General features: G+C 42.0%; 1 protein-coding gene across 1 annotated transcript in view; it reads right to left on the bottom strand.

The window, feature by feature from the left end:
• Positions 1-593: 593 nt before the first annotated feature.
• The window catches only part of spred1 (sprouty related EVH1 domain containing 1), a 34594-nt gene continuing 9621 nt past the window's right edge, over positions 594-25566 (bottom strand). The window contains exons 2-6 of the mRNA XM_060934620.1: positions 14247-14427; positions 12177-12345; positions 9735-9781; positions 4649-4804; positions 594-4501 (exon numbers count right to left, since the gene is read on the bottom strand). Of these exons, the coding sequence (XP_060790603.1) occupies positions 3848-4501; positions 4649-4804; positions 9735-9781; positions 12177-12345; positions 14247-14427 (1207 nt within the window). The 3' untranslated portion in view covers positions 594-3847. The remainder of the gene's footprint in view (positions 4502-4648; positions 4805-9734; positions 9782-12176; positions 12346-14246; positions 14428-25566) is intronic.

Raw genomic sequence — 25566 nt, 5'->3', positions numbered from 1 at the left:
TTTTGCTTCGTTCATCACAGACTTCATATTATACTTACAGTTTATAACCAATTAATTAATTCTAAATCTTTATTCAAGAAAATTTTTTTAGGTCCTTATTGACCTATACCTACCTCTATTTCCCATTCACCAAAATCAACCACGGGCGGCACGGTGGTGTAGTGGTTAGCGCTGTCGCCTCACAGCAAGAAGGTCCGGGTTCGAGCCCCGTGGCCGGCGAGGGCCTTTCTGTGCGGAGTTTGCATGTTCTCCCTGTGTCCGCGTGGGTTTCCTCCGGGTGCTCCGGTTTCCCCCACAGTCCAAAGACATGCAGGTTAGGTTAACTGGTGACTCTAAATTGACCGTAGGTGTGAATGTGAGTGTGAATGGTTGTCTGTGTCTATGTGTCGGCCCTGTGATGACCTGGCGACTTGTCCAGGGTGTACCCCGCCTTTCGCCCGTAGTCAGCTGGGATAGGCTCCAGCTTGCCTGCGACCCTGTAGAAGGATAAAGCGGCTAGAGATAATGAGATGAGATGAAAATCAACCACTTCTCAGCACGTAAATGGGTCAAAATATACTTTTGTCACTTGAACACAACCACACAGCCAAGAATACATTAAAACTCACCTTTTATTATGGTAATGTTATTTTATATGTCAAATTACAAGTGTATGATGTAACATAAAAACAGTTACAAACATTTCTATGCATATTTACATTATATATTTATGAAACGTAACAAGCTACATCTGTATAAAGAAAATACAACTATGACATGAGTTACTGAACTATAAATATTACATCATATACTTGGTATTTTTCAAACCATGATACAAATACCTAGACGTGTATAAATCAATACAACCATAGCAAGAGCGGTTAAGTTTCGGATGGAACTTCTGATGGACGTGAGGCACTTTTTCGAGGTTGTCAGTGGGTAAAGCAGATGGCACTAAAACTCAGAGAAGCAGATAAAGAACCAGGCAGTGTTCATATCATAGTGGAATCATCAGAGTACCATTTATACGGCATTTACTAGAACACAAATGTCTTCACAACTGCAAACTAAAAATCACGTGAACTTTACATCATCAAGCGCTACGAAAGGGGGAGAAAAAGCCTAGCTACATGTCAGTGCACCAAAGCGTCAAAGAAACCACTAAACTGCTGTGAACATAGCTGTTTTTGTTGGGTTTTTTTTCTTTTTACATCACATTGAAATGACAGATTTACATTAGCATTTCTCTAAACAGTAAAGAATGTTCATCTTTTATGCATTCCCGACTTATACACGAAGTCCAAGAGTTCAAAAATAAAAGACTAGCAGCAAGTGGTTAAAAACTGAAGACGGATAAATGCTAGTTAACTGCAAAGTGGAAAAGGAGCAAAGAAAGCAGACAGGTTGCATATTAAATACAGCACATTACATGTGGAGTCACCGTGCTGCTTAATGCAGAATGAAACTAGGCATTACAGTATCTGTCTACAATATAATTGTATGGATGTGGCCTATTCTACATGTCTTCTCAGCCAGCAAGTTTTGTTAAGGTTCATCAAACCTTGGTTCAGCTTGCGACATTTAAAAAAAAAAAAGTAATCCAATACAGTATTGGAAGGATAGACTTAAAGAAAAAAAAATGGAAAAAAATAAATGGGTGTGCTTAATGAAAAGACGAACACAAGAAAACATTTGCGATCAACAAATCCAAAAGAACGATTTTTAGTTTTAACAGTCGTCTATAGCTAAATTTTATTCCTCTCAGCGCAAAATTAGTGATTGTTTCTAGCAGCTTCATATGACGAAACCTCTGAGAAGTGGACTGCCACTACTGTACCTTCTCTAGCCTTCTTTCTGCAATACAAAACCAGAGAGAATCTCTAGTAAAAAAGCTCGATCTTTTTCATCATGTACGCCCTCTACTTTCAATGTGAAATAATACTAAAAGGTGACCTATGTACATAATGCTGTCAACTCAAGCTATAGTATATACCGACAGCAGTGATAAATACAACTCTCTCTTTAAAAATTTGAATGGGATTATTATTGTTGCTTAAATATAGTGTTACATATTTACATAAGGTTTTTGAGTTTGGTACCAAGATTAACATCTTAACATCTACAATATTAAAGTGTCACATCACCAACTTTTATGTCGAGATCTAAGTGTTTCACATGGAAATATTTGCATAGAAAGTAAAGTGTGTTGATGGAAAATGCACAGGGAGGTCAGAGAACTGAAGTATGGAACGCCTCGGACTGGCCTTTAAGAAAGAAACTGGGAGCAACTTTCCTGCGAACAGGAAATAAACCATCTTGGCTGATTTTTTTTTTTTAAAGAAAATGCAGTGTCTAATACTTTTCTCTAATAATTACTGGTAGGCTTGCTTGACATTGGGTTTGCAGACCTTCCTTGAACCAGGAAGTGATTTATAGTGTTGAGAGAAATCTTGCATCTTATAAGATATCTCAGGTCAGTTTGTGTGCGGTTATTATTATTTTTTTTTGGGGGTGCATTTAGAAACGGAGAAAAAGTAATGCAGAAACTCTTGAAACTATGACAGAGACGACATACTGGATGGAATATGTGGAAAGCATGGACATGAAGCTGTAACCAAAGCTTGGAAGTGCGTGCTTTTATAAGGGCCATTTGAATGGAGAATCTCAAACGCAGGGACGTCCCATTTAAAACGAATACAAGTGCCTTGTTCGATAATAGATCTTGGGTTGAAACCCTTTTAATAACGATTATTAAAATACCAAAACGTGTCGCGTCATGTCATGTAAGGGAAAAGAAAAAAAAAAAAACACAACTTGCTGGTTGAGCACAATTTCAGCTTGAAATCAATTTAAAAGCTGAAAAAAGAACCCGGTTTCACTCTGATCAACGTGAGATGAAATTGAAAGAGAAATGTACACTTCCTCGACTTCCTGACTAATTGGTCTCTCAATCTCTTGCTGACCTTGACATGGAAATGATTCAGGGACAAACGTGGACAGCTGTATTACATCATTAATCACTCAATGCTGGAATGCACCTGTGGTGTGGTCCAAATAGTCGTGCCAATTAGAGAAGGATGCATTTTAAACGTTAGCATGATTCAATAACAAAGGCTGTGTCATCCTACCGTTTCAAAAGAAATGACATTACTGTCTCTTACAAAACAACGAAAAGAAAAGCAGGAGGGGAAGAAAAGAAAAAAAAAACCCACCCACACACACCTATTACATAAATTTAAATTTGTCCTGCTGCTAAAACTTGCCCGAAGTGTTTTAGTGTACGTACCATTATTCATGAGGGTTATCTTTCATGGGAGAACACTTAACTAGTGCAGGTTTTCTTTTGTCTAATAATTACAGTCAGCGAATGCTCCAGTTGAAAGAGAAGGCCACTTTAACCCTACTGCAAATTCACAAAAAGCAAAAAAAAAAAAAATCCCTTTTCGCATACCCATACAGCAGATCCTCTGTATGCACAACCAGTTTTGTTTTCTTTGTTATAGTTTTGATCTCTGTACAAAAAAACAACATTCCTTCACAAAGGTTACACGCTATTTGTAATGAAAGTCTGACACTTGGATGTCAAGTGATTTTTTTTCCGTCTCTTTTTTTTTTTTTTTGCTCATTTCGTGATTTGAGTTCATTCCGTAAACGCCTTCCCTTCCGTAACGAGCTCCATGACGTGAGCTCGAGAGCCCAAGAAGATCCGGTCATTGGCTTCTGCTGCTCTCGGCCAAATCAAATCTCCAAAGCCTCCAAGGTGGCGGGTGGAGCACCTCACCCACCTCGAGGGGTGAATGAAAAAAGAAAAGCGACGGCGGCTGTTGTTTCTTCACGTGGCCGTGTGTTTCTCCGCGGTCGGCTCGGCTCAGCCGGCGGCCTTGTGTTTGCCACCGCAGCAGTGGCAGGCCTCTCCGCAGTGGTGACAGGCCCGCAGTGGCGGGTAGCAGCACATGCAGGGCGCGATTATGGAGAGGCCAAGCAGCGCCAACCAGCGCACACAGAACTGCTCTTCGCTGGAATCGCATGAGCACGGGTCCGAGAAGTCACCCTCTGAGTCGGACATGCAGTGGTAGAGCATGCTCTCTGCGCACAGCATGCAGCTCACCTTGTAGATGCACTGCTTGATGGGGTCGGGGGCATCCTGGCACTCTCCGCGCCGGTTCTCCTCATGGTTGAACATCTCGCGGCAATATATGCAGCGCGAGCGCTCGCCGTCCTCCCGCCGCCTCCGAGACTTCTTGGACTTTAGCAGAGGTGAAGGCTGCTGAGTTTTGATCGAGTCCTTGGTGCCTGTGCGATGCTCAGAGCCTTCGAGAAAAGAGTACTCACTTTTCTTGCTGTCCAGTTTGGTGAATGTGGTGGAGAAATCAGAGTCATCACGCTCTGTGTCGCGCTTCCACATGACCGGGTGCCTGTAGTCCTCATACCCGCGGATGAGGACGTCCTTGCGGGGGTTGATCCGAACAACCTCTTCGTCATCCATGTGAAAGCTCACATGGCGTGTCGTGGAGAATGAGACCTAAAACAAAAAGGAGAACAGAAAATCGACAGGATTGTGTCAAGTACGGTCTGAAATACAAAAAAGTTACACGTGTAACTGCTGGAAAACAAGAAGTCGTCGTCCACCAAAGTCAAGAAATGCAGTCTGTCAAAGGCTTGGGCTGACCTGCGGCGGCAGATAGCGGTGGCTGGGGCTGGGGAACTCCTCAAACGGCTGAGCACGCACATAACAGCCATGGAAAGGCTCGGTGGACACCACTCGGCCATGCGGAGAGAATGGCTCTCTAATGGGCGTGCAGATAGAGGGAGGCTCCTGATTGACCTGCAAATGAAGAATTGGTAATTACAGCCTCTGATTACATGCACCTCCCCTCACAAACAGCAACCTTGAGTACAGTAACGGATTTATAAAAAAAAACAAACAAAAAAAAAAAAACACCACACCACACACACGTGGTGCTCTCTTTCTTTCCACCAGGTGGAGCCTGACATCCAGCAACAACATGAGCATGGGAACATTTTCACAAATACTTAGTTTCTGTTGTCCTTGCAAGCGTTCCCAGACACATTTTTATAGGTGCAAGTATGCCCTTATCAAACACAGACACCTCGAATGTGCCAGATAAAGGAGCTCCAAGAACAGGAATGGATTCTTCATCTGCAGCACCACAACTCATTGATTTCATCGTAAATGTATGGGTCCAATGTGTTGAAGATAAAAAGTACCGTCAAAACTTTGGACACCTAATTCAATGATTTTTCTTTCGTATTATTATTAAGACACATCGTGTCTTAAAGTAATGATGGATGTCGTTTCTCTTTACTTAGTTGAGCTGTTCTTGGCATAATATCGATTACTACAGTTGTGGAACAGGGCCATTTACTGTATTTTTATTATTATTATTATTATTATTATTATTATTATTAACTATTCAATCTCAAAAAACATTAAGGCGGCAAGAAATTGCACTAATTAACTTTTGACGAGGCACCTGTTAATTGAAAAGCATTCCTGGTGACTACCTCATGAAGCTGGTTAAGATAATACCGATAGCGTGCCAAGCGGCAAGGTAAACGCTGGCTAGTTTGAAGAATCTAAAATACGAAACCTATCGTTAACACTTGTTTTTTTTTTTTGTTTACCACATAATTCTACACGTTCCAGATGTTATTTCATAGTTTTGATGTCTTCAGTATTGTTCTACAATGTAGAAAAGAGTCAAAATATCAGTAATATCACTTGCAAAATACCTGCACACTCATACTGTCATTCTGTGCTCACTGTTACTTCTATTTATACTTATTATTTAAATTTACTATTCATCTTTGCACTATGCACCATATTGCACCAAAAGGGAAATCCTTTCTGTGATGAACAGCTAAAATCCAGATTCATATATCAGTAATATCACTTGTAAAATATCTGAACACTTATACCGTCATTCTGTGCACACTGTATACTTTATATTTATTTAACTATTCCATACTTGACTTACCAGGATTACTTTGCACTATGCACCTATTTTTGTTGTTTGCTTGATTTTGTGTCTACGCTTTTTTTATCTGTTTTGTACTATGAGAGCTAAGTGAACCGGAGTCAAATTCCTCGTGTGTGTCCACATACCAGGCAAATAAAGTGTTTCTGATTCTGAAAATATAGAAAAACCTATGAATGAGTAGGGGTGTACAAACTTTTGATGGTACTGTGTATGTGTAATATTTTGTTATATCATTTTTTTTTATTGCAATGTAGATATACCTTGTTGGTCAACCTTGTAAGTGTATAGTTGGAAACTACTGTGTTTTTTAAATTGCATTCACAGTTTGTAATTATTGTTCAACTTTTCATCATCAGTGTCAGTTACTAACTGCATTACTGCTGTTGTTGGCTGGACATTTTTGCTTGTTCGAGTTTTTAACCTTCTTTAAATGGTCCTTAAAATTCCAGCAATGCTGCGGCATCCAATACACTCCTTCCAACATCCATCTCTCTCTCTCTCTCTCTCTCTCTCTCTCTCACACACACACACACCACTGCCATGTCCATGTCTCTGCTGTACTACCATCTGATCAGCAGCGGTTCTGGGGTGGTCCCTTTCCACTGATGGATGGGGTCAGGGGAGCTGACAAATTGTGCATAGCAACAGATGTGCTACAGTGAGTAATTATATACCTACAAAAGGAAACTATTTGGTAGGTGTAGCAGATAAAATGGAAACTAGGTGCACCTCAAACAGGAAATGGACTGTATACAATTCAGAAACGTATGCTGTCTAACAGAAGGTCATTCATCTTCCGGATACGCTTGGAATGTTGCTGAGATGCAGCCTGTAAACATGGCACAGGCAACAAAAGAAGCGAGCAGCTTTGAGAGTCTGGTGCGAGTTAAACCCGACCACCTCCACCGCAACACAGGAGGAGGAGGAGGAGGAGGAAGTTCCCAAAAAGCTCATGGAAGTGGGGAGCTATCATGAGGCTGGAAAACTGATATCTAAATTACAGTGTGCATATCGGTGAAGCCGCACGAGCTTGCCACCGTTAGGACAGGCATCTCTCTCTCTCTCACACACAAACACACACCCACCCACCCACATGCGCGCACACACCCACCTATATCCAGGTTTTTTTTTTTTTTGCTCTCTGCATGTGGGGGAGGCTGCTGGCACTGGTTTGTCAGTGCCGTGTGTAAAGTAGCCCACGCCAGTGTTTTAACACACAGCGGAAATCTGGTTTGCTCCCAGCTGCTGCTACAGTAATTACTGTCCTGTGGTTGCTAAGAGATGCTTCCTTTGACTCCCCCCTGCCCCCCTTTTCTTTTAACGCACACACACAGTATGAAGAAGGGCAAAAAGGGAGTGAAGTGAAAAATGGAGTGGAGAAAATGTTGCATGCATGTGTATGTTTGAGAGAGAGAGAGAAAGAAAATGCACAGCCAATGGGTCTGCCGGGGGAATGTCATAAACCAGCTCCAGCTGGAGAAACGCAGTCCAGAACTTAAAAAGCCAGATGACAGCTGTGTGTGCGCGCGTGTGTGTGTGTGTGTGTGTGCACGCGGTGGGAGGAAGGGAGGAAAGTTAGGCAGTTGAAATGAGAACCAGACTTGGAGTTCCTTTTAAAGCCCTTGCTACAGAGTGGCCTGAGCCCGAGCATATGCAGGGGCAAATCTGGTTGTGATCTACCCACAGAGCACTGTGGGAGATAAGAACTGAGGCCTGGCAGCGCACCAGTAGGAGTAGAATGCACATTCGCTTGCTCTCCTTTTCTTTTTCCTCTGCTTTGCAGACTTGCTCTCTATTCACGGCATGTGTGCACAGGTCTGCTTATCAAATATAAAGTCATGTAATAGCTCTTTTTCTCATGCTCTCAAGGACTTGCAACAGTTTGAAGGGTTTCCCCCCCTCTTTTTTTTTTTTACACTGAACGTAGCCTTTTGTCTTCAGGATCAAACCACTTTAAGGAAAAGATTGAAACCCAATGCAGAGCGATCATGCTATTTACGCTGCATACCCAAGAAATCTTAAATGTGCCGCTCTACAAAAATATACTTAACAACATTGCCAGTTAACATAAAAGACAACTTTTATGGATGGGAAAATCTGCTTAATGACAGATTTGGCAAGACTTGTTCTCCTTTTCCGAGTTTACTGCCTCCCCACAAGATGATTTTCCTGTACACAACTTCCTTACTTAGGGAGGGAGAGGAGACGGCAAACAAATTCTTGGCTCAAACTAAGATGGCTGCAATCACACCAGGAAAGCACACACTCGGTTCTCAGAGGCCAAATCTTCAGGCATTTCTATCTATTCAAGACGAGGGAGCAATTTGTCTCATCTGTGCACTCTTTATTCTGAACAAGCGCATCAAGATGTATATATATATATTTTTTTATTTATCCTATTTCTTCTCTGCACCCAGAAGCTCTTCAAGATGTCTGCAGTAAATGGACAGATCCTGATCTACAACTTGGAGACAAAATAATTACAGCTAATTAACTTAAGCTTAATTTTCAGGAATACCACATAACACGTCTTTAGTTTTGCTAGTCGCAGTGGATCAGTGCAGGTTGGTGCTTTGCCGAATGTGTAATTGTTTTGTCCGTGCTGTTCTGGAGGCTGAGGCGTGTGAATGACTAAGTGTTGTGCTGCGTCCTGGCTCTGTAACCCCAGCACTGTGCTGGTGAATCACCATGGCTACATCCTCAGTGGCTCCCCGCATCCCTCCTCCACTCTCTTGCCGCTTAGCAACAGCGGCGCCATTGGAGCCGACGCATCACTGATCCCAGGTAATCTCCACAGCCCTTTTCTCTGTGAATGAAGTCAAATTCCAGCATGGTTGAGAACTGGGGCACTTAAAAAAATAAATAAAATCCCACCATAATCTGCCTAAACGTATTATGTTTGCTTGAAAATGTTTAAACACTGTAACGATGTGATAAACCTACACATTGACGGTACACAATTTACAGCTTTGTGGTAAATGGGCTGCAGTGGAAAAAGCTGCTTTCTACCGAAAATGAGGAAATCTCTTGGCACATTTCAGAAGTTCACTTCTTGCTTCGCTGGAAATAGATCTGTTTTGGTACAGAAAATAATAAAAAAGGAATTTATGATTTTATGAAGTAATACCTTGACATGCGATGGCATGAAAGACAGTCATATATTTCTGGAAGTATAAAAAAAAGGAATATTTAGGAATAACTAGATGGGGGGGATAGAAATAAATGTATCAAAAGAGAAAAAAATCCATTATTTAAAGTGGTCTTAAAAAAAAAAAATCAGGACTGTCCAACCTTTTTGAAAAATCTACACTGCAGACTTCTGAATCTGGACTCCTCCAAAATAGCAGTTACATGCGGTCTTTTCTGGAACCAAGTTGCGCAGATACAACAGAATGAAAACAGTTTTCTTCAACACACTGTACTGACCCATAACCTATCGAGCCCATAAGGAGCAATGCACTCGAGATAGAAGATTAGGCCCGTCCACGGGGAAAATTTCATCACCGCCCGTTTGCAAAAATGAGTCACGTATCTGTTGACTGCTACACGCTTCTGCCATACCAGGTGCCGATTTCGTTTCACACAACATTTGCTAACGGAGGCTGGAACGTTCTTTGATTTTTTTTTTTTTCAGATGCCGACCACTCAAAACGGGTGCCAAATGACTCAGGGGCATGAGGCAGGCATTTTCACCACATCTCAGTCTGCTAAGTAAGTCCTGGCTACTGGGCATTAACCTTGTGCTCGACTCACCTGTAATCCATCTTCAGGACCCTCCGAGTCACTGTACACCGGACAGCCTGTAAAATCAAGAGAGAGAAAAATGAGTGAGGTGTTCATGGACAGAGCAGTCCTGCTAACACGTATTCTGCAATCGTGAATGTAACGGGTAAATACGAGCTGTATTTTTGAAAAATAATTATTGATACATGCACTTTATTGAGCCCCCACATGGAAATTTGAGTAAGAACTGCTCATGTTTGGAATATGGATTATCAAAATCGGTCTGTTGAGGATTATGCCTTTAAAAATGGAGAGACAGCAAACCGGGAGAAGGTATGAAATTCAGGGAAAAAGATTTTTTGCACAGCTCCAGTGAGTAAAAACAAACATCTCCCCAGGTAACTACACAGACTCAACCTAAACCTTTGCTGTGATTATCAGATGTGTTATAGGTACTGTGACCTTCCGTTGTCCGCACCAGAACCCTGAGATATAGAGGAGAAGACGATGAGGGGGAGAGCGCAGCTTGGACGGGAAAGGCTTTGAGTTTCCTGCAGCACGACTCTGCCGGTGCCAGGCCACTGTGCTGGATGAGCCATGTGCCTGGTTGCTATAGAAACAGCACCCTGCAAAGCTACCATGCTGCGGTGCGGGCAGTGGAGCGATGCAACAGGAATACAGAGGAACCTGAGTGAGGCATTACACAACACAACCGGGCCTGAAATACATGAGAGCAGCCCACCCCATCTGCTGAGTGTGCTCTGAACCGCAGCCTCCAGAATATTCCACCAGAACCAAAGAACAGCTCATAGACATTACAAGAACGAAAGGACAGACCGGACTAACGCTTAGGTTAGTTCGGTGTCGTCTGCCGAAACAGACAGGATTCCTTAGTGCAGGCTACTTTAGGCCTACGAAGACCCTTTTCTGCCAGTGAATATCAACAGGATAAAGGTGTGTAAAGCAGTGAGGTTTACAGGAGGCCAATCTTGCTTCTTCCACCATCATATCCAAACCAAGACTTGTGTAACATCAGGCTTTCGTCTAAACGGGGGAACAGGGGCGCTGCGCCCTCTTGCTCTCGGCGTGCGCCCCCTTACCGACTCCGTGAAAACATCCCAGCAACACTACGTGACAATGTGTCTGATCATCAAATACGTTATAATTGCTCCAAAAATATTCCAATCATAGTAGATACACCGCCAGACGGTGCAAAAACAATCCGAATTGGCGTTTTCCAGACTGAGGCGCCATGTTGTTTAGTTGTTTACTTGTCGCGGCTGCTCTCGCGAGATTTGACATGGGTTACGTACAAGGTCAGCTGACTTGTAGAACGAGATTTCTCGAGACTGAATGACCTTTCACCCACCGGCGCGGGAGCTTTTGACAGAAGTAGTTCGTGAGTTGTTTTTGTTGACACTTGGGCATTTAAAGATGTCATCCCGCGGCACGAAACGGAAGAAAGCCAAAGACTGTCCGGGGCAGAAGAAGATTACTTCTTTCTTTTTCAATGTTGACAGACAATTTGTTACAATTTCCCTCTCAGACAGCCTCAGAATGTCCCATTGGAGCATTTTTCAAAGGCTTTGCACGGCGGGGGGGGGGGGGGGGGAACAACCGGCACCATCCCCCCCGCTTCGCTCCCTCGCCATGGTGAGCGCCCTCATACTAAATTTTTCTAGAAAAAACCCTGAACATGCAGAGTTTTTACTCACAGCAAGTGTCTTTTGGTTACTAAAAAGCATTATATAAAATCAAAAGCTACTGGACCAAATGCCCCTCCCCAAAGTCAAACTGGTGTTCCCCTCTCCACGCCACAGATTCTGGTCATCTCCCAGATGACCACACCTTCTTTGCCTGCCAGCTACCCTTCCCTTCATGGTTACCTGCTCTTGGCTTGCTTATATCTGATTTAAGATAACGCTGCGCTAATCAGGTTCCTGAAAGTTGTGTCATGCTCTGAAGGCATTTTAAAGTTAATTAGGCAAATTCTGCTATCTCGGGTTCCGATCTCGTCTGGGGTTAGACAATGACGCCTCCTTCCCTGCCACTGGACTGTGACACACATTCATATAGAATGAGCATGCGCACATGCACGCTCGTGTGCACACACACACACTTGTATTTGAAGGTAAAAGCTAGCTGCAAGGATGACCCTGGCCAAAATAATAAACAACCTAGCTGATTCCAGGGGAGAGAGAGAGAGAGAGAGAGAGAGAAAGAAAGAAAAAGGAGTTTACAAAGCTTTTCATAACAGGAGGACAGCTTGACATTTGGATCAGATGAAACACTGGTTCATCATTCCTGTTCTCATTTGAACTCACCGATTCCGAAACCTTATACAATAACTCGAGAACGTGAGGTGATGAAACAAGTAGTAGTTCAGAAACAGGAAGGACACAATGCTGCATATACTGCAAGTCTACACACGTTTTGTTGTTGCTAAGAGATTAGAAAGGAGCCAGGCCAAACCTTGCTTTATGTCCTCCAGGGCTCGCCGTATCCCTCGGTCAAAAGCTCTGGCATCGGCTGGACTCTGGAAAGTCAGGCCAAACTTCTTGTTGTTGATTCTCCAATGGTGGAAGATCGGGTTGACTTTGTTGTAGACCAGGTCCCTCTTTATGATGCACTCCAGCACAACCTGATAAGAGATCATGTCAGATTTAGAAAACATGCGCATGAAAACTTATGTATTATTTACAGAATGTAACAAGGTGTAATATACTGGATTAATATGATATAAGCACTCCTCATTAGGAATAAAGTTACTAGGAGCTCCAAGCATACAGACAGTGCAAGTTCTCCAAATCAGAGACAGAACACGTGCAGTCACAAAGTGCGAGTGCACAAAAAGAGTATTAATAAGGGTTTTTGCAGGAGCACCAGCCCTTCCCCTGAGCAGATTAAAGGAAATGAGAAACACCCATTAGTCTCTAGGGTTTAAGTGCCAGTGGGGGAGTCTGGGAGTCAAAGAGAGAGAGAGAGAGAGAGAGAGAGAGAGAGAGAGAGAGAGACTGTATACAAGAGGAACAGAAAAGATGTGAGAAAACAAGCAGTTTAGTGTCACAACATCTAGAACAACTCTTTTCTTAGCTCGCATTCTGGATACCCGTGGAAAATCTCCATACCAAAAACAAACAAACAAAAACAAAAAATTGCTTACAATATCATGCTACGTAGTGTTATTGTTCAAATTGGGCTGGGTTTGCAAGTCAAGGTGAGGCCGAGTCAGACCATCGCGAGTTAAATGCATGCAACGTGAGCAGAGAAGGAAGTATCGCTATTACAGGAGAAGACGCCATTCAAACTGTGCATTCCAACAGGCAAAGCATGGCACGAGACGACAGCAAGGTGAGCAAAAGCAGATAAACAGTGGGGGAGGGTCAGCGGAAGAACAGCAGACAGAAAAAAGAATGAAAGGCTGAAAGGAGATGAAAGGTAGAGTGGTTAAAACCGAGATATGGATAGAATTCCAGTTGGTGTGTGGAGGACTCGTTTTAGAGCCACCGCCAAGACACTGAGATCATTCTCTTTGCTTGATTGACATGGTGAAAGAAGAGGAGGAGGCAGATGATGACGACGACGGCGACACAAAACGCATGCGCGCACGCAAACGCACCACGAGAACTTCAGGGAAAAGAACTATAAAGCAGCTCGGATTCACTCATCTCCATTAGAAATCGAACCGATCCCAAAACGAGTCCTACACCCTGTGCGAATCCTGATCCGTTTTCCCCCAGCTTTCCGAATAGTGGTGTAATTCAGTGGCAGATTAAAGCTTGTCTGAATAGAGAGCGCAGAAGCCCATTGGTGGGCTATATTCAGCCTGTGCTGACTCATCAGGACACTCTGTACCGCATCGCTACACTTGTAGGCAGATTCTCTCCAACATCACCGTTCCTGCCATCTCTCGCTCATTTCAGACAAAATGCAGATCAAATCTAAAGTCCCAACCCGCCCCCCAACCGCACTCTCCTCCTCGTTCAGCTAGAACACGCGAAGCCTCTCACTACAGAACGGACCGGAACGCATCCAAACGACAGGAAGATAAATTAAAACTGATAACATAATAACTGCTTAATAAACAGTACTACTTTACCACACTACATAGTGCACTATTAAATACTCCTTTCTTTATATTTAAGTAATCCTATATTGACAATACTGACTTGTGAATTTATTTTTTAACTGTATGAACTAAAGGATTTTGTCTTGTCGTTCTTACTGATTTTAAAAGGCCAAAAGCTTACAATGTGTAGACAAAAAACAGGACTTCTCTAATCATCTCGGTGTGAATACACAGGACTCCTACATTTTCTCTTTCTCTAAACAGCTTGTCTCTATTACTGATGACATCAGCCGGCGTCATGCGGTGCGCTCCTATTTTGAGCTACCTGCCCTGTGGATGAGTGCTAAGCAGCCACTTCCTGTGAGCGTGGAGCATGAGGATCTCGTCTCTCAGCCCCTTTCCAGGAGGATGTGCGTCATACGGACATAAAAGTCCATAACGGACCAGGCTGAGTTCCAAAAGCGGATGCTTACCAACTTGTCTTTGAGTCGCTCCCCCTGGATAAGATAATCCATGCCGTTGGGGCTGTCCGAGTCTGGCCGGCTAACCTTGTGGACCGACACGCAGCTGAGGCCTCCGCCTCCCAGAGGCAGCCATCCACCGCTGGAGTCATCGCGAGTCATGACCACTGCTCTCACACGCGCATAACTGTCACTGCAAAGGCAAACACACACCAACACATCATTAGTAAAACATTCAAGACTGCTCCAGAATCAAGATGAATAAGAAAATGGCTGTATGAAGCATGAGCGAGGTTTGTAATCATGATAGGTCACTGTACACTGCTTCTGAATACCATTTACGACCAAAAAGTGCCTCACGGTACATTTTTTTTTACACGTGTACCATAAAAACCTGGTAAATTATCCACAGATCAACTTTTTTTTTTTCCTTCAACTTTCACCCACTACATGTGGGAAGCAGTTTGTGCTCTCCGTCTATTGCTCCTTCGATTAGATAACAATGTGAGCCCGGAAATGACAAAGGTCACCGTTTGACAAACGCAGCTCTTTATGGATCTTAGTCATGTATTAAAAGACAGCAGCTACTTTGTGTGTTTTTTTTTTTTTTTTTAAACAGCTCTGTAACATTTATACTTTCTCCAGTTAAAGCCAGTTCTCTAGCGGGGCATTCAAATGATTTAAAACAAATCCTAAAATTTGTCTCAATGTCATTTTGGACACTAAATTTGCCACTTGTGATTTCCTGGGAACAGAACTGCTCTTTTAACCACCGAATGAAACCGGTGATCAGCATTTTAAAGGAACAGTCCACCGTACTTCCATAATGAAATATGCTCTTATCTGAATTGAGACGAGCTGCTCCGTACCTCTCCGAGCTTTGCGCGACTTCCCAGTCAGTCAGACGCAGTCAGACGCGCTGTCACTCCTGTTAGCAATGTAGCTAGGCTCAGCATGGCCAATGGTATTTTTTGGGGCTGTAGTTAGATGCGACCAAACTCTTCCGCATTTTTCCTGTTTACATAGGTTTATATGACCAGCGATATGAAACAAGTTCAGTTACACAAATTGAAACGTGGCAATTTTCTATGCTATGGAAAGTCCGCACTATAATGACAGGCGTACTAACACCTTCTGCGCACTTCGGCAGCGCATTGATATCTGAGCTCCGTATCAATGCGCTGCCGAAGCGCGCAGAAGGTGTTAGTACGCCTGTCATGTCACTGGTCATATAAACCTATGTAAACAGGAAAAACGCGGAAGAGTTTGGTCGCATCTAACTACAGCCCCAAAAAATACCATTGGCCATGCTGAGCCTAGCTACATTGCTAACAGGAGTGACAGCGCGTCTGACTGACTGGGAGGTCGCGCAAAGCTCGGAGAGGTACGGATCAGCTCGTCTCAATTCAGATAAGAGCATATTTCATTATGGAAGTATGGTGGACTGTTCCTTTAAGGGGAAAAACAAACAAACAAACCCTGTCCACAGAACAAAATACAGGTTATACACATCATTAGTGTAAAATATACTCACACCAACCAATCCTCATAAGAACTAGTAAGATCAGTTACTAATGTTCCTTGAACTTGCAGCATCTCATATTAATCCTCGTTTTCTGCTTAATAAGCTAGGTGATGTAATCAACGCACAAGCATTGGTTCACCATTTAACATATTAACATCAAAGAGGTTATTATTGATCGGTCCAGGAAAAATAAATAAATAAAAAGGTTAAATAAAGACAAAATCCCCCCCCCCCACACACACAGACTGGAAATTTCTTTGAAACACTATTACCCCATTCACAAATCACGCTGAAATCTCATCTCATCTCATTATCTCTAGCCGCTTTATCCTGTTCTACAGGGTCGCAGGCAAGCTGGAGCCTATCCCAGCTGACTACGGGCGAAAGGCGGGGTACACCCTGGACAAGTCGCCAGGTCATCACAGGGCTGACACATAGACACAGACAACCATTCACACTCACATTCACACCTACGCTCAATTTAGAGTCACCAGTTAACCTAACCTGCATGTCCTTGGACTGTGGGGGAAACCGGAGCACCCGGAGGAAACCCATGCGGACACGGGGAGAACATGCAAACTCCACACAGAAAGGCCCTCGCCGGCCACGGGGCTCGAACCCGGACCTTCTTGCTGTGAGGCGACAGCGCTAACCACTACACCACCGTGCCGCCCCACGCTGAAATCCATACACTTAACAGTTATTCCATGAAATCGAGTCGTACATGAGCTGATAGCCGACGAGGCACGTGGTGCCGAGTTGGCTACAAGCCATGTACAACGAGACTGAGTGGAATAATTGTGTTATTATATCTACATTTCACTGGATTTTGAGAAAGAGCATTTTTATTTTTAGCAAATTCAATTCATAAGAATTTTATGCAAAATGTCTGACAAAATCATTTCCACTTAGAATGTAAACAAACTGGCAAAATGACAGTAGCAATTTGTGAAAAATGCTATAATTCTTGAAAAATAAATTTTATTCCATATTTTGTTGCCTTTTTTTATATTTTTTTTTTGGGGGGGTGTTCGTTTTCGAGTAGAGTTTTTATTTTGTCCTCGGTTGGTTCAGGAACATGCTCCGCCATTTTGTTTTTTTCTACTCACAGTATATGAGCTGATAGCATAGTAGTAGAGTAGCCAATCAGAGCACACGATTGCTTGTATCCAGTGAATGTGGATAGAATTTCTGTTATTATGCTGTAGTCATGTAAGGATATATCGTGTGATGATAAATCGTGATCCAAATTTATTACAAATTGAACTGATGAAATTTAAAAAAAAAAAAAAAACCCTGCTATTATGTATCTGAACAATCTTAGTTTTTCCTAGCAGAGGGCGCAATAATGTACCATAGTGTGAAATCACATGGTTTCACCATAGGCAGAAGTAACACAGCTTTAATGCTGCTTTAAAAAAATAAATAAAAATTAAAACCCACACAGACTTAAAATGGGAAAAAGCTGTTGTGCAAATGACTATACAAATAGATTTAGCAATTAAACCATAGCGCTTAACAGACTGCCGAAAGCTAAAGAAAAGAAACAAATGGTAGATAGCTGAAAGTTCATAAAAATTCATTTTTAAAAAAGTTAACTTTTTACATTTTTAATAAAAGGAATATTTTTGTGAATAGACTATTATATATTACTCCACCCTTTATAAAAATGTGGGTAAATAATTACTATTTGTTAAGGAAATTAAAAAGTTTGTTTTGTAGTTAAATTTCACAAAAAGTTGATAAAGAATAGGAAAATAAATGTTGCATTTTTTGGTGATAAATTTTTCATGTAATTTTTTTTTTCCAAAAATAACCCAATATCATTAATCATTACGTCTATTATGCAGTAATGGTGTCGTGTGTGAATGGGAGCAAAACGGCAAAGTTGAAGCGTTAATCTACTCCCGGACAAGCTCGTAACATTTATGGTAATCTTTTGTCACAGCTCCAGTGGGAATCGATACCGTTGGATTTGTGTGTTGTGCCCAGTCGAGATGTTGCTGGCAGTGATGTAAATGATGTGTGATATTGAGATGGAACTACTCATACTACCGCAACGTAAAGAAACCCGCGGCGAACTCAAAGCAACAAGCAAAGAAAACATCAGTAGATATAAGCCAAAAGAGAGAAGTTAGAAAACAGCCTTTACTTGAACAAAACAAATATTCAGAAACAGGAAGACAACTCTCAACAGAGCTGTGATGCAGATTGATGCCCTGTTGCTAACTAGCTAATGTCTCAGCTTGGGATTTTCACAACAATGCACTTGCCACCTCATGAATTATACGTCATATCCAGGCTTGTGTATTTTACGTCTCGCAGAGGTTTGCGCCCTGTAGCATTCCATTAAATACAGTCAGGTGGGAATACGCGATATCCATTACTTTTTCGTTATGTAAGAGCAAGAATGAAAATTTGTTATCTATCCAGTGTTGTTTTTACCTCATACAATAACATACCATATGCGAAAGGAGCTTATGTCTCTAAAGCGAGTCAGTAGACGAATAACAGCTGTGGTATAAGATGGAAAAAAGAAACGAAAAAAAAACCCTAAGAGGAAGAAATGGTAGTTTCAGCATCAAGCATGGTTTTCATTTTAAAACTTTCACTTTTCAATCAGACAACCCTTTATTTGCACGCATACAGAAGTGACTGTGACCTACAATGTTTCAGAAACGCATTTGTATTTAAAAGCATACGACAAATGTTTTAAAAAGCACTCAAGGAAAAGAAGTCAAGCTTGACTGGACACAAAAAGCAGAAGGCAAAAAAAGCCTGACTTAACCTAATGGGACACACTTCCTTTCAAACCCGCCCACCCTCACCCCACCTATCTCATGAGAGCAATCTTTTTGCGTTGCACCACACACACACACACACACACACACACACACACACACACACACACACACACACAGACAAAAGGTTGGGTTTTTTTCCCCCCTCCATGTTGAGAGGGCAGAGTTCAGACGGAAGAGGATCAGCCAAGACCCAAATTCCCAAAGATTCCAAGCTCGTCTGCTGGAAGAATGACTACATTTCCGAGAAAAAAGGAAACGACTATTATGAGCTGGAATATGGGCCTCTGAGAAGTCTGAAAATATTTTACACCACTGCTCCACATCCATATACTTAGAATGTCCATAGGGATCATTAAAATATTTAATAAATTGTGTAATATGTTTAAAATCCTCAAAATAGGACAACAGATTTTTTTTTTATTTTTTACAAAAGGCAAAAGGTGAGCAAACGCTGAAGTAGTAGTACGGGGAGGAGGAAGAAAAAAAAAAGTATGTACATGCTCTGAAAAGAGAGACAAAAGTCTGCAGAGGAACTTTACAGGTCACACACTACCCTGTTTTGTCCTCAGCCATACCCTAAGAAAATTATTTTTCACATATTGACAGTTTCAACTTCCCTAAAGAGCACATGTGTAATGTAGCTGAAAACGCAAAGCTACAGACTCAGCAAGAAGCGGCACAAGCCTTCTATAAAACAACCCTAAAGGAAATATGCTGGAGGTTTCACGTGCTCCATCACGGTCATTTTTATTGGGTTTGAAACAGATTGAGCAAAACAGTGAGTTTGTATAGTTTCCACCTTAACCAGCTCTAATGCACAGCTTTGGCGAGGTACATGCTCATCCTTAACAGCTAGAACTTACAGGGGGGAAAAAAAAAAAAAAACAGACACACCACCGGTGCGTGGGCGGCTTGTGTGACGCACCCAGGCACTGGTGTACGTGTTCCCCACCTAATGAGTGAGAACTGACGACTTCCTCCTTTATACAGCAAATTAAATAAGGAAAAGAAACTCTACAACGATTTTCAGTTTATCTACACGCAAAGAGCATTCGGTCTCAGCATTTACAATCATGTGCAAAATCTCCCAGCGTGTGAAGCACTGCTTGAGTGCATGTGTGTGAGGCCTGACCTGGGAGGCAGGGGGATCCAGGGCCAGCCGTTTCCTGGCCTGATTTAAAGAGGAGGAGGAGAGCAGTAGGATGTGGCCTGAGCCCTGGGTTCCTGCCAAGTCAACCCCAGCCTCTCCCCCTCCCACTCCACATCGCACAATGGCCGCTTCTCTGCTGAAATTTCACGTTATTGGATACCAGGCCTGGATTTTTGTGCTCGCACAATGTCCAGGCAGTGGAGCATGCTGCAGAAGAGACACGCTCTGCAAGCTAAAGCTGAAAAAGCTCCTCTTTTCATTAGCATCAGAAAAGGGGGGAAAGAGAAAAAAAAATGTCACCCCTCTTTCCTGCACCAAACCAAAGAAGGCCTGTTCAGCTCCGCTGGCCTATTTCCTTTATGGAAAAAAAAAAAAGGGTAGAAGAAGAAAAACACATTGAATAAAAATCACCATGAGAGTAAATAAAAGGTATTTTCAAACTCATCACCGATACTTGTGCACTTGATTTCCAAAGAGAAAACTAAACGATGACCTGCTTGATTTAAAGGCATCTGCTCTTTACACTGTGCATGTTGAGATACTAATCAAAAGACTTCCATTTTGAAATGACAGAACTGGTAGTTTATAAACTACCACTAAACAGATGTTATTGAAGGTTCCAAGCAGAACCTTTTTAGAAAGCTTGAACTGTCAACCATCAGAAAAACCCTCGAGGTACCATTTTCTTCCATTTGGTGGAGAACACGTACACACCAATGCCCGGGAGCATAAATTGCTGGTGCGTCATTCAATCTGCCCACACAGTGGTGGTGTGGTTTTGCCCTGTACGTTTTAGGTGTTAAATATGAACATGTACCTCGAGAAAGCTGTACATTAAAGCTGGTCAAGATGAAACCAATACATATACACAGTGGTTTGATTAACTGGCAGTGCCCCCCCACCACCAACCACGGTTTCCCAAGGTGCGCTTCTTTCCCACAATTCTCTAAGCTCAGGTACTTTGTGCTGCTTCTTGCTGAACATGGAACCTCCATTTGTGCTTTAGGCAAATTTCAGAATGCGAAAAATATTTTCCGAGTAAAGAAAATAATGGCTTGGACATACAGTTAAAGCTACAGCATATTCAGCATGATGTCACATAGGGTCATGTGACCTACAACCACAAAAAGTTTCATAAACTAGTGAGGAATCAGACTGGACTGTGACGCATAGTCGAGTCATGGAGCACATCCGGTCTGCCTCTAAATGATGGTTTATTCTTCTATGTTGATGCGTATTTGCATATTTGCATCGTGACACAGCCAGCGTCACGGTTTGTGTGCAAGTGTGACGAACAGAGAACTGTTCACTACACTTGGAGATAAACCAACAGGCTGATGTGCAGTCCTCCAAAATCCGAAGTGTGTCGAGCATCAGCAAGGCTTCAGGTGAACGCTGGTTTAGATGGGAACTGTGTAAACGTTGTGTGGGTTTTATGAAGGGTTTTGTAATAATATCGCCAATGTAATTCTTTAATCTGACTGCCAACCTGCCTCTAATATAACACTATAATGAGAGCAAAGCATCTGAAAAGTTCTTATGTGCAGCGAGATAAGAGAATGAGAGAAGGGTCAGAGGCTGCATTGCAGGCACAAAAAGTATGTTCACACAACTAGAAGTTATATAACAATATAAAACTAAAAAACACTTTCACTTAGGGATCATGAGCTAGCTAAAGTGTTGTAGTAGATAACAGGAATGTTTGCGGAGTTCATTAGTTAAAAACACCTGCATTTTAGAGGCATTATGCAGTACAGATGTATTAAATACTTTTTTTAAATATACAAAATTCATACTGGTCTTTAACACTCTCACACAACTAGTAATCTTCAACATTAAACACCCATTATGGTGCATGTGTTGTTTGCCTGTTCTCCCCGTATCTGCGTGGGTTTCTTCCGGGTGCTCTGGTTTCCCTCACATTCCAAAAACATGCCTTTGGGTTAACATGGGGGCGGCCTCGGGCCGAGGTGCCCTTGAGCAAGGCACCTAATCCCAAACTGCTCCCCAGGCGCTGTAGCATGGCTGTCCATTGCTCTGGGTATGTGTATGTGTGTGCGCTCACTGCTCACGCGTGTGCGCATGTGTGTGTTCACTGCTTCAGATGGGTTAAATGCAGAGAAGAATTTCACTGTGCTTGAGTGTGCATGTGATAAATAAAAGTTCTTATTTTTTCGCGGTCCGGTTTCCATCAAATCCTGCGCTCTGATTGGCTGGATCTGATCTACGGACCTCTGGCGACTCGCTCGTTCACAACAAACATAGTAGCAATTTGTGTCAACGTTTATCTTTTTTTTTAAAATAAGATTTATAAGATTTTTATCAAAAATCTTATACATTTTTGCCAGCATTTCTCAGGAGAACAGCATTAATTTTACATCATGGATAGCGATAACGACAGTCTTCACAGCGAAAGCGAGTTTTACTACCCTGAGGAAGAAGAAATAAAAGAAAACATTTCAGGAGAAAGCTAAAAACTGTAACTGCTGCCAACGCCGAGCAAAAACATGGCTGAATCCTGAATGACTCAAGTTTGTATAAATAGGGGACTACATAGGCAGCAAAATGTAGTTTTTTTTCCCCTGCCATGGAAGTGCACTTGTATACCGAGGAGGAAGCAATTTGCATTACAGCTGTGAACGAGGATTCAAAATGGCAGCTCGGCTTTCCCTTTGTTCAGCTTTCCCTTTCGGGCGCTCTTGTTTTCTTTTACAATTTGGTAAAGAAAAAAATAGATATATTATTTACCAGCTTAAGTTCGGTCCGTATGGTGAAATACCGTGACCTTGAATACTGAAGGACCTCGGTCACGGTATTTCACGATACGGACCTCCCAGCTGGTAAAGAACATGCATTTCTTCTTCTTATAACCTGATCTGCAGTTTCAAGAGTTAGACTAAGTCAAATTCAAAGCTTCTGGAGGAAATAAAGTTAAATCTTGATTCAGCCAGCAAAACTTGAAGTACAAGTTAATTTAAAGTAACGAAATGGAAAGAAAACGAGTGGGACATAAGGGTGACAGAATGGCGTTGTGAATGAAAAACCGTAAGTGAGTTCAACACCGTCGTAAAATTCCCCATTAACTATTTTACGACATTTATGATTGTTAATGTCTACCATGCAAAAGAAAAAAAAAAAAAAACACAGTAAATGTCTGAATGAAATGAAGATTCACCACAAATAGATATTTTATTGAAATATTTGAGCGCCATTTTGTCGATTTCAATATCGATCATTATATTTTACAACGTGGATTTTTTTTTTTTTTAAACACACACAGTACTTGGCTTCCCCGGAATTTTGTAAACAATAACACGGCCGGATCACTGAGGGGATTGAACTAGTCTTGTTGGAACTTCTCATCTCATTATCTGTAGCCGCTTTATCCTGTTCTACAGGGTCGCAGGCAAGCTGAAGCCTATCCCAGCTGACTACGGGCGAAAGGCGGGGTACACCCTGGACAAGTCGCCAGGTCATCACAGGGCTGACACATAGACACAGACAACCATTCACACTCACATTCACACCTACGGTCAATTTAGAGCCACCAGTTAACCTAACCTGCATGTCTTTGGACTGTGGGGGAAACCGGAGCACCCGGAGGAAACCCACGCGGACACGGGGAGAACATGCAAACTCCACACAAAAAGGCCCTCGCCGGCCACAGGGCTCGAACCCGGACCTTCTTGCTGTGAGGCGACAGCGCTAACCACTACACCACCGTGCCGCCCAACTCTTCAATCATTACTATAAAAAGACAGTGATTTTCAACAAATATTCAACTTATCCTGTTGAACAAGTCAAATTAGCATCTGCTTGACTGGACCAAACATTTGATTGTCCCGTACAGTCGGACTACCATTAATGTCGAGCCCTGCCACTGCTTCACTTCTTCGATATTCATTCTCCAGAGTGGACATATTCACGTTATGTGTACATATGAATACAACCACCCGTGCATATCGCCCTCATGTGTTCACAAATGCCCTGACGCAGAAGCAAAAACAAGGTGCAAGTCATGAGCTCCTATCCAGTGTACTTTTTTAAGCATCCATCATGATCATATTGCTTCTGTAGACCCTGACTTACAATCATGTTAACGCAGTTAGTAATTCACAATAACTTAACTAAAATAATAAAGTTGTAATAATTGCATGCGCTGTATGTTAAGCATACCTGAATCGATGCAATTACCTTTAGTTTGAAACAAAATGTCATAGCTGCATCTTATTTTACTTCTAGTAAGCTAAAAATAACTTGCTAATTAAACGACAAGAATAAACAACTTTTTTTTTTTTTAAACCTTACTAGCAGTTTTTGAGCATTGCAGTTTTAAGCTTGGCCAATATTTACCGTACGAATATGGTTTAATGTACACAAATAATAAAAGAATCTTGTACCCCTTTTCCACCAACAGGGAACGGGTGGCGTTCTGGTTCACACCTTACATTTTAAATCATTTGGAGCAATTCTTCCAAAAATAAACTGATGATTCAGAACCTGAAAAGTTGGTTCCCAGCTAGAACCAAAATATAATGGTTTTCCCAGTGCGAATCGTGAAGACATCAGTGGGTGCGTCATTATTTTAGAGAGGAAGTAGAGCATAGCAATGGAAAAAGATACATCCAGAGTATGCAACACCTTCAGAGAAAAAAAATGGAATGAAAACAAATATCTACACAAACAAAACAAATGCTTGCACATAATCAATGCGCACCACTGTCTTTGTACTACTTCTATTGTGCACCACCCTCCATTCATGATGCATGTTGGATTATGACGGTTCCACTCAAAAATGGTGAAAAACTGGGCTGGTTTGCTAGCTGGCACCAAAGTTCAAATAATCCTGAACATTTTGTTGTCCGTGTCAATCTCTCTTTTTATGGAAAAAGCCAACATATTTCCTAATTATCAGTAACAAGATCATAAGTCATCCAAGAACATCATTTTCTTCTTCAATAATGCTCCTGAAGTAAAAGATCCTTTGCTTTATTCTCTTATGGCACTGGAAATAAATTGAGGGGGGAAAAAAAAAAAAACCACTACAGAAACTCTTAAGACCATTAGCCACATCTGTATTAAATCAGTATTAAATGTCTGATAAAATACATTATTCATCTTGGCAATCTACACCTTACTAAAATGTTGGATAACTAGCTAAATTAGGCCTAAGATGCAGCTAAAATGCATTAAAAAAAAGCTGAAATAAAAGTTTAAGATAGCCACATGAATTACAACAAGGCTTTCCATACGAAGCTATAACGAAACAGCAAAACAACGGCCAAAAGGACAGTACACCCAAGGGGTCCGCCAGATTTGGCGCCATCGATTTTCTGTCGCGCTCTGATACTCGCCCATATTTTGGGAACACGATCCCAACAACAATGCTTTAGTGCCCAAATGCTGTGGTATCTCAATAAATCAAGTCCCAGGGTTTGTGTATCGAAAGCAGAAACCTCTTCTCAGCATCAATCAAGCCACATATTGAGATGATCTTAATTTAAACCGCAAACATTCAGAAAATTAAAACCTTGCACTACGTTTACAGAAAAAGCCGAACCGCAAGTTTGGACTGCAGCAGCGTGGCTCCGAGCTTTGATGTTAAAGTGCTCTCTGGGGATGCAGCTCTAATCGACGGAGTAAATGCACAAAACGCGTTGCGAGCAATGACGAACCGGGTTCTTCCACCATCACACACACGACGAAACTCTCCTTAAAATCTCTCTTACTCAGGATTTAATTAGCATGACTCAGCAAACTCCAAACTTTTCCTATTGCATTTTTCCTGTTACTAATGTCAATACTTATTAAGCTCTTGTATCATCATCATCATCATCATCACATGCTTATATT

This window comes from Neoarius graeffei, chromosome 11 (assembly GCF_027579695.1).
Source record: "Neoarius graeffei isolate fNeoGra1 chromosome 11, fNeoGra1.pri, whole genome shotgun sequence".
NCBI lineage: Eukaryota > Metazoa > Chordata > Actinopteri > Siluriformes > Ariidae > Neoarius > Neoarius graeffei.
Note: the sequence above shows the minus strand (reverse complement) of the source record. Positions and strands in the feature narration are given on the sequence as shown.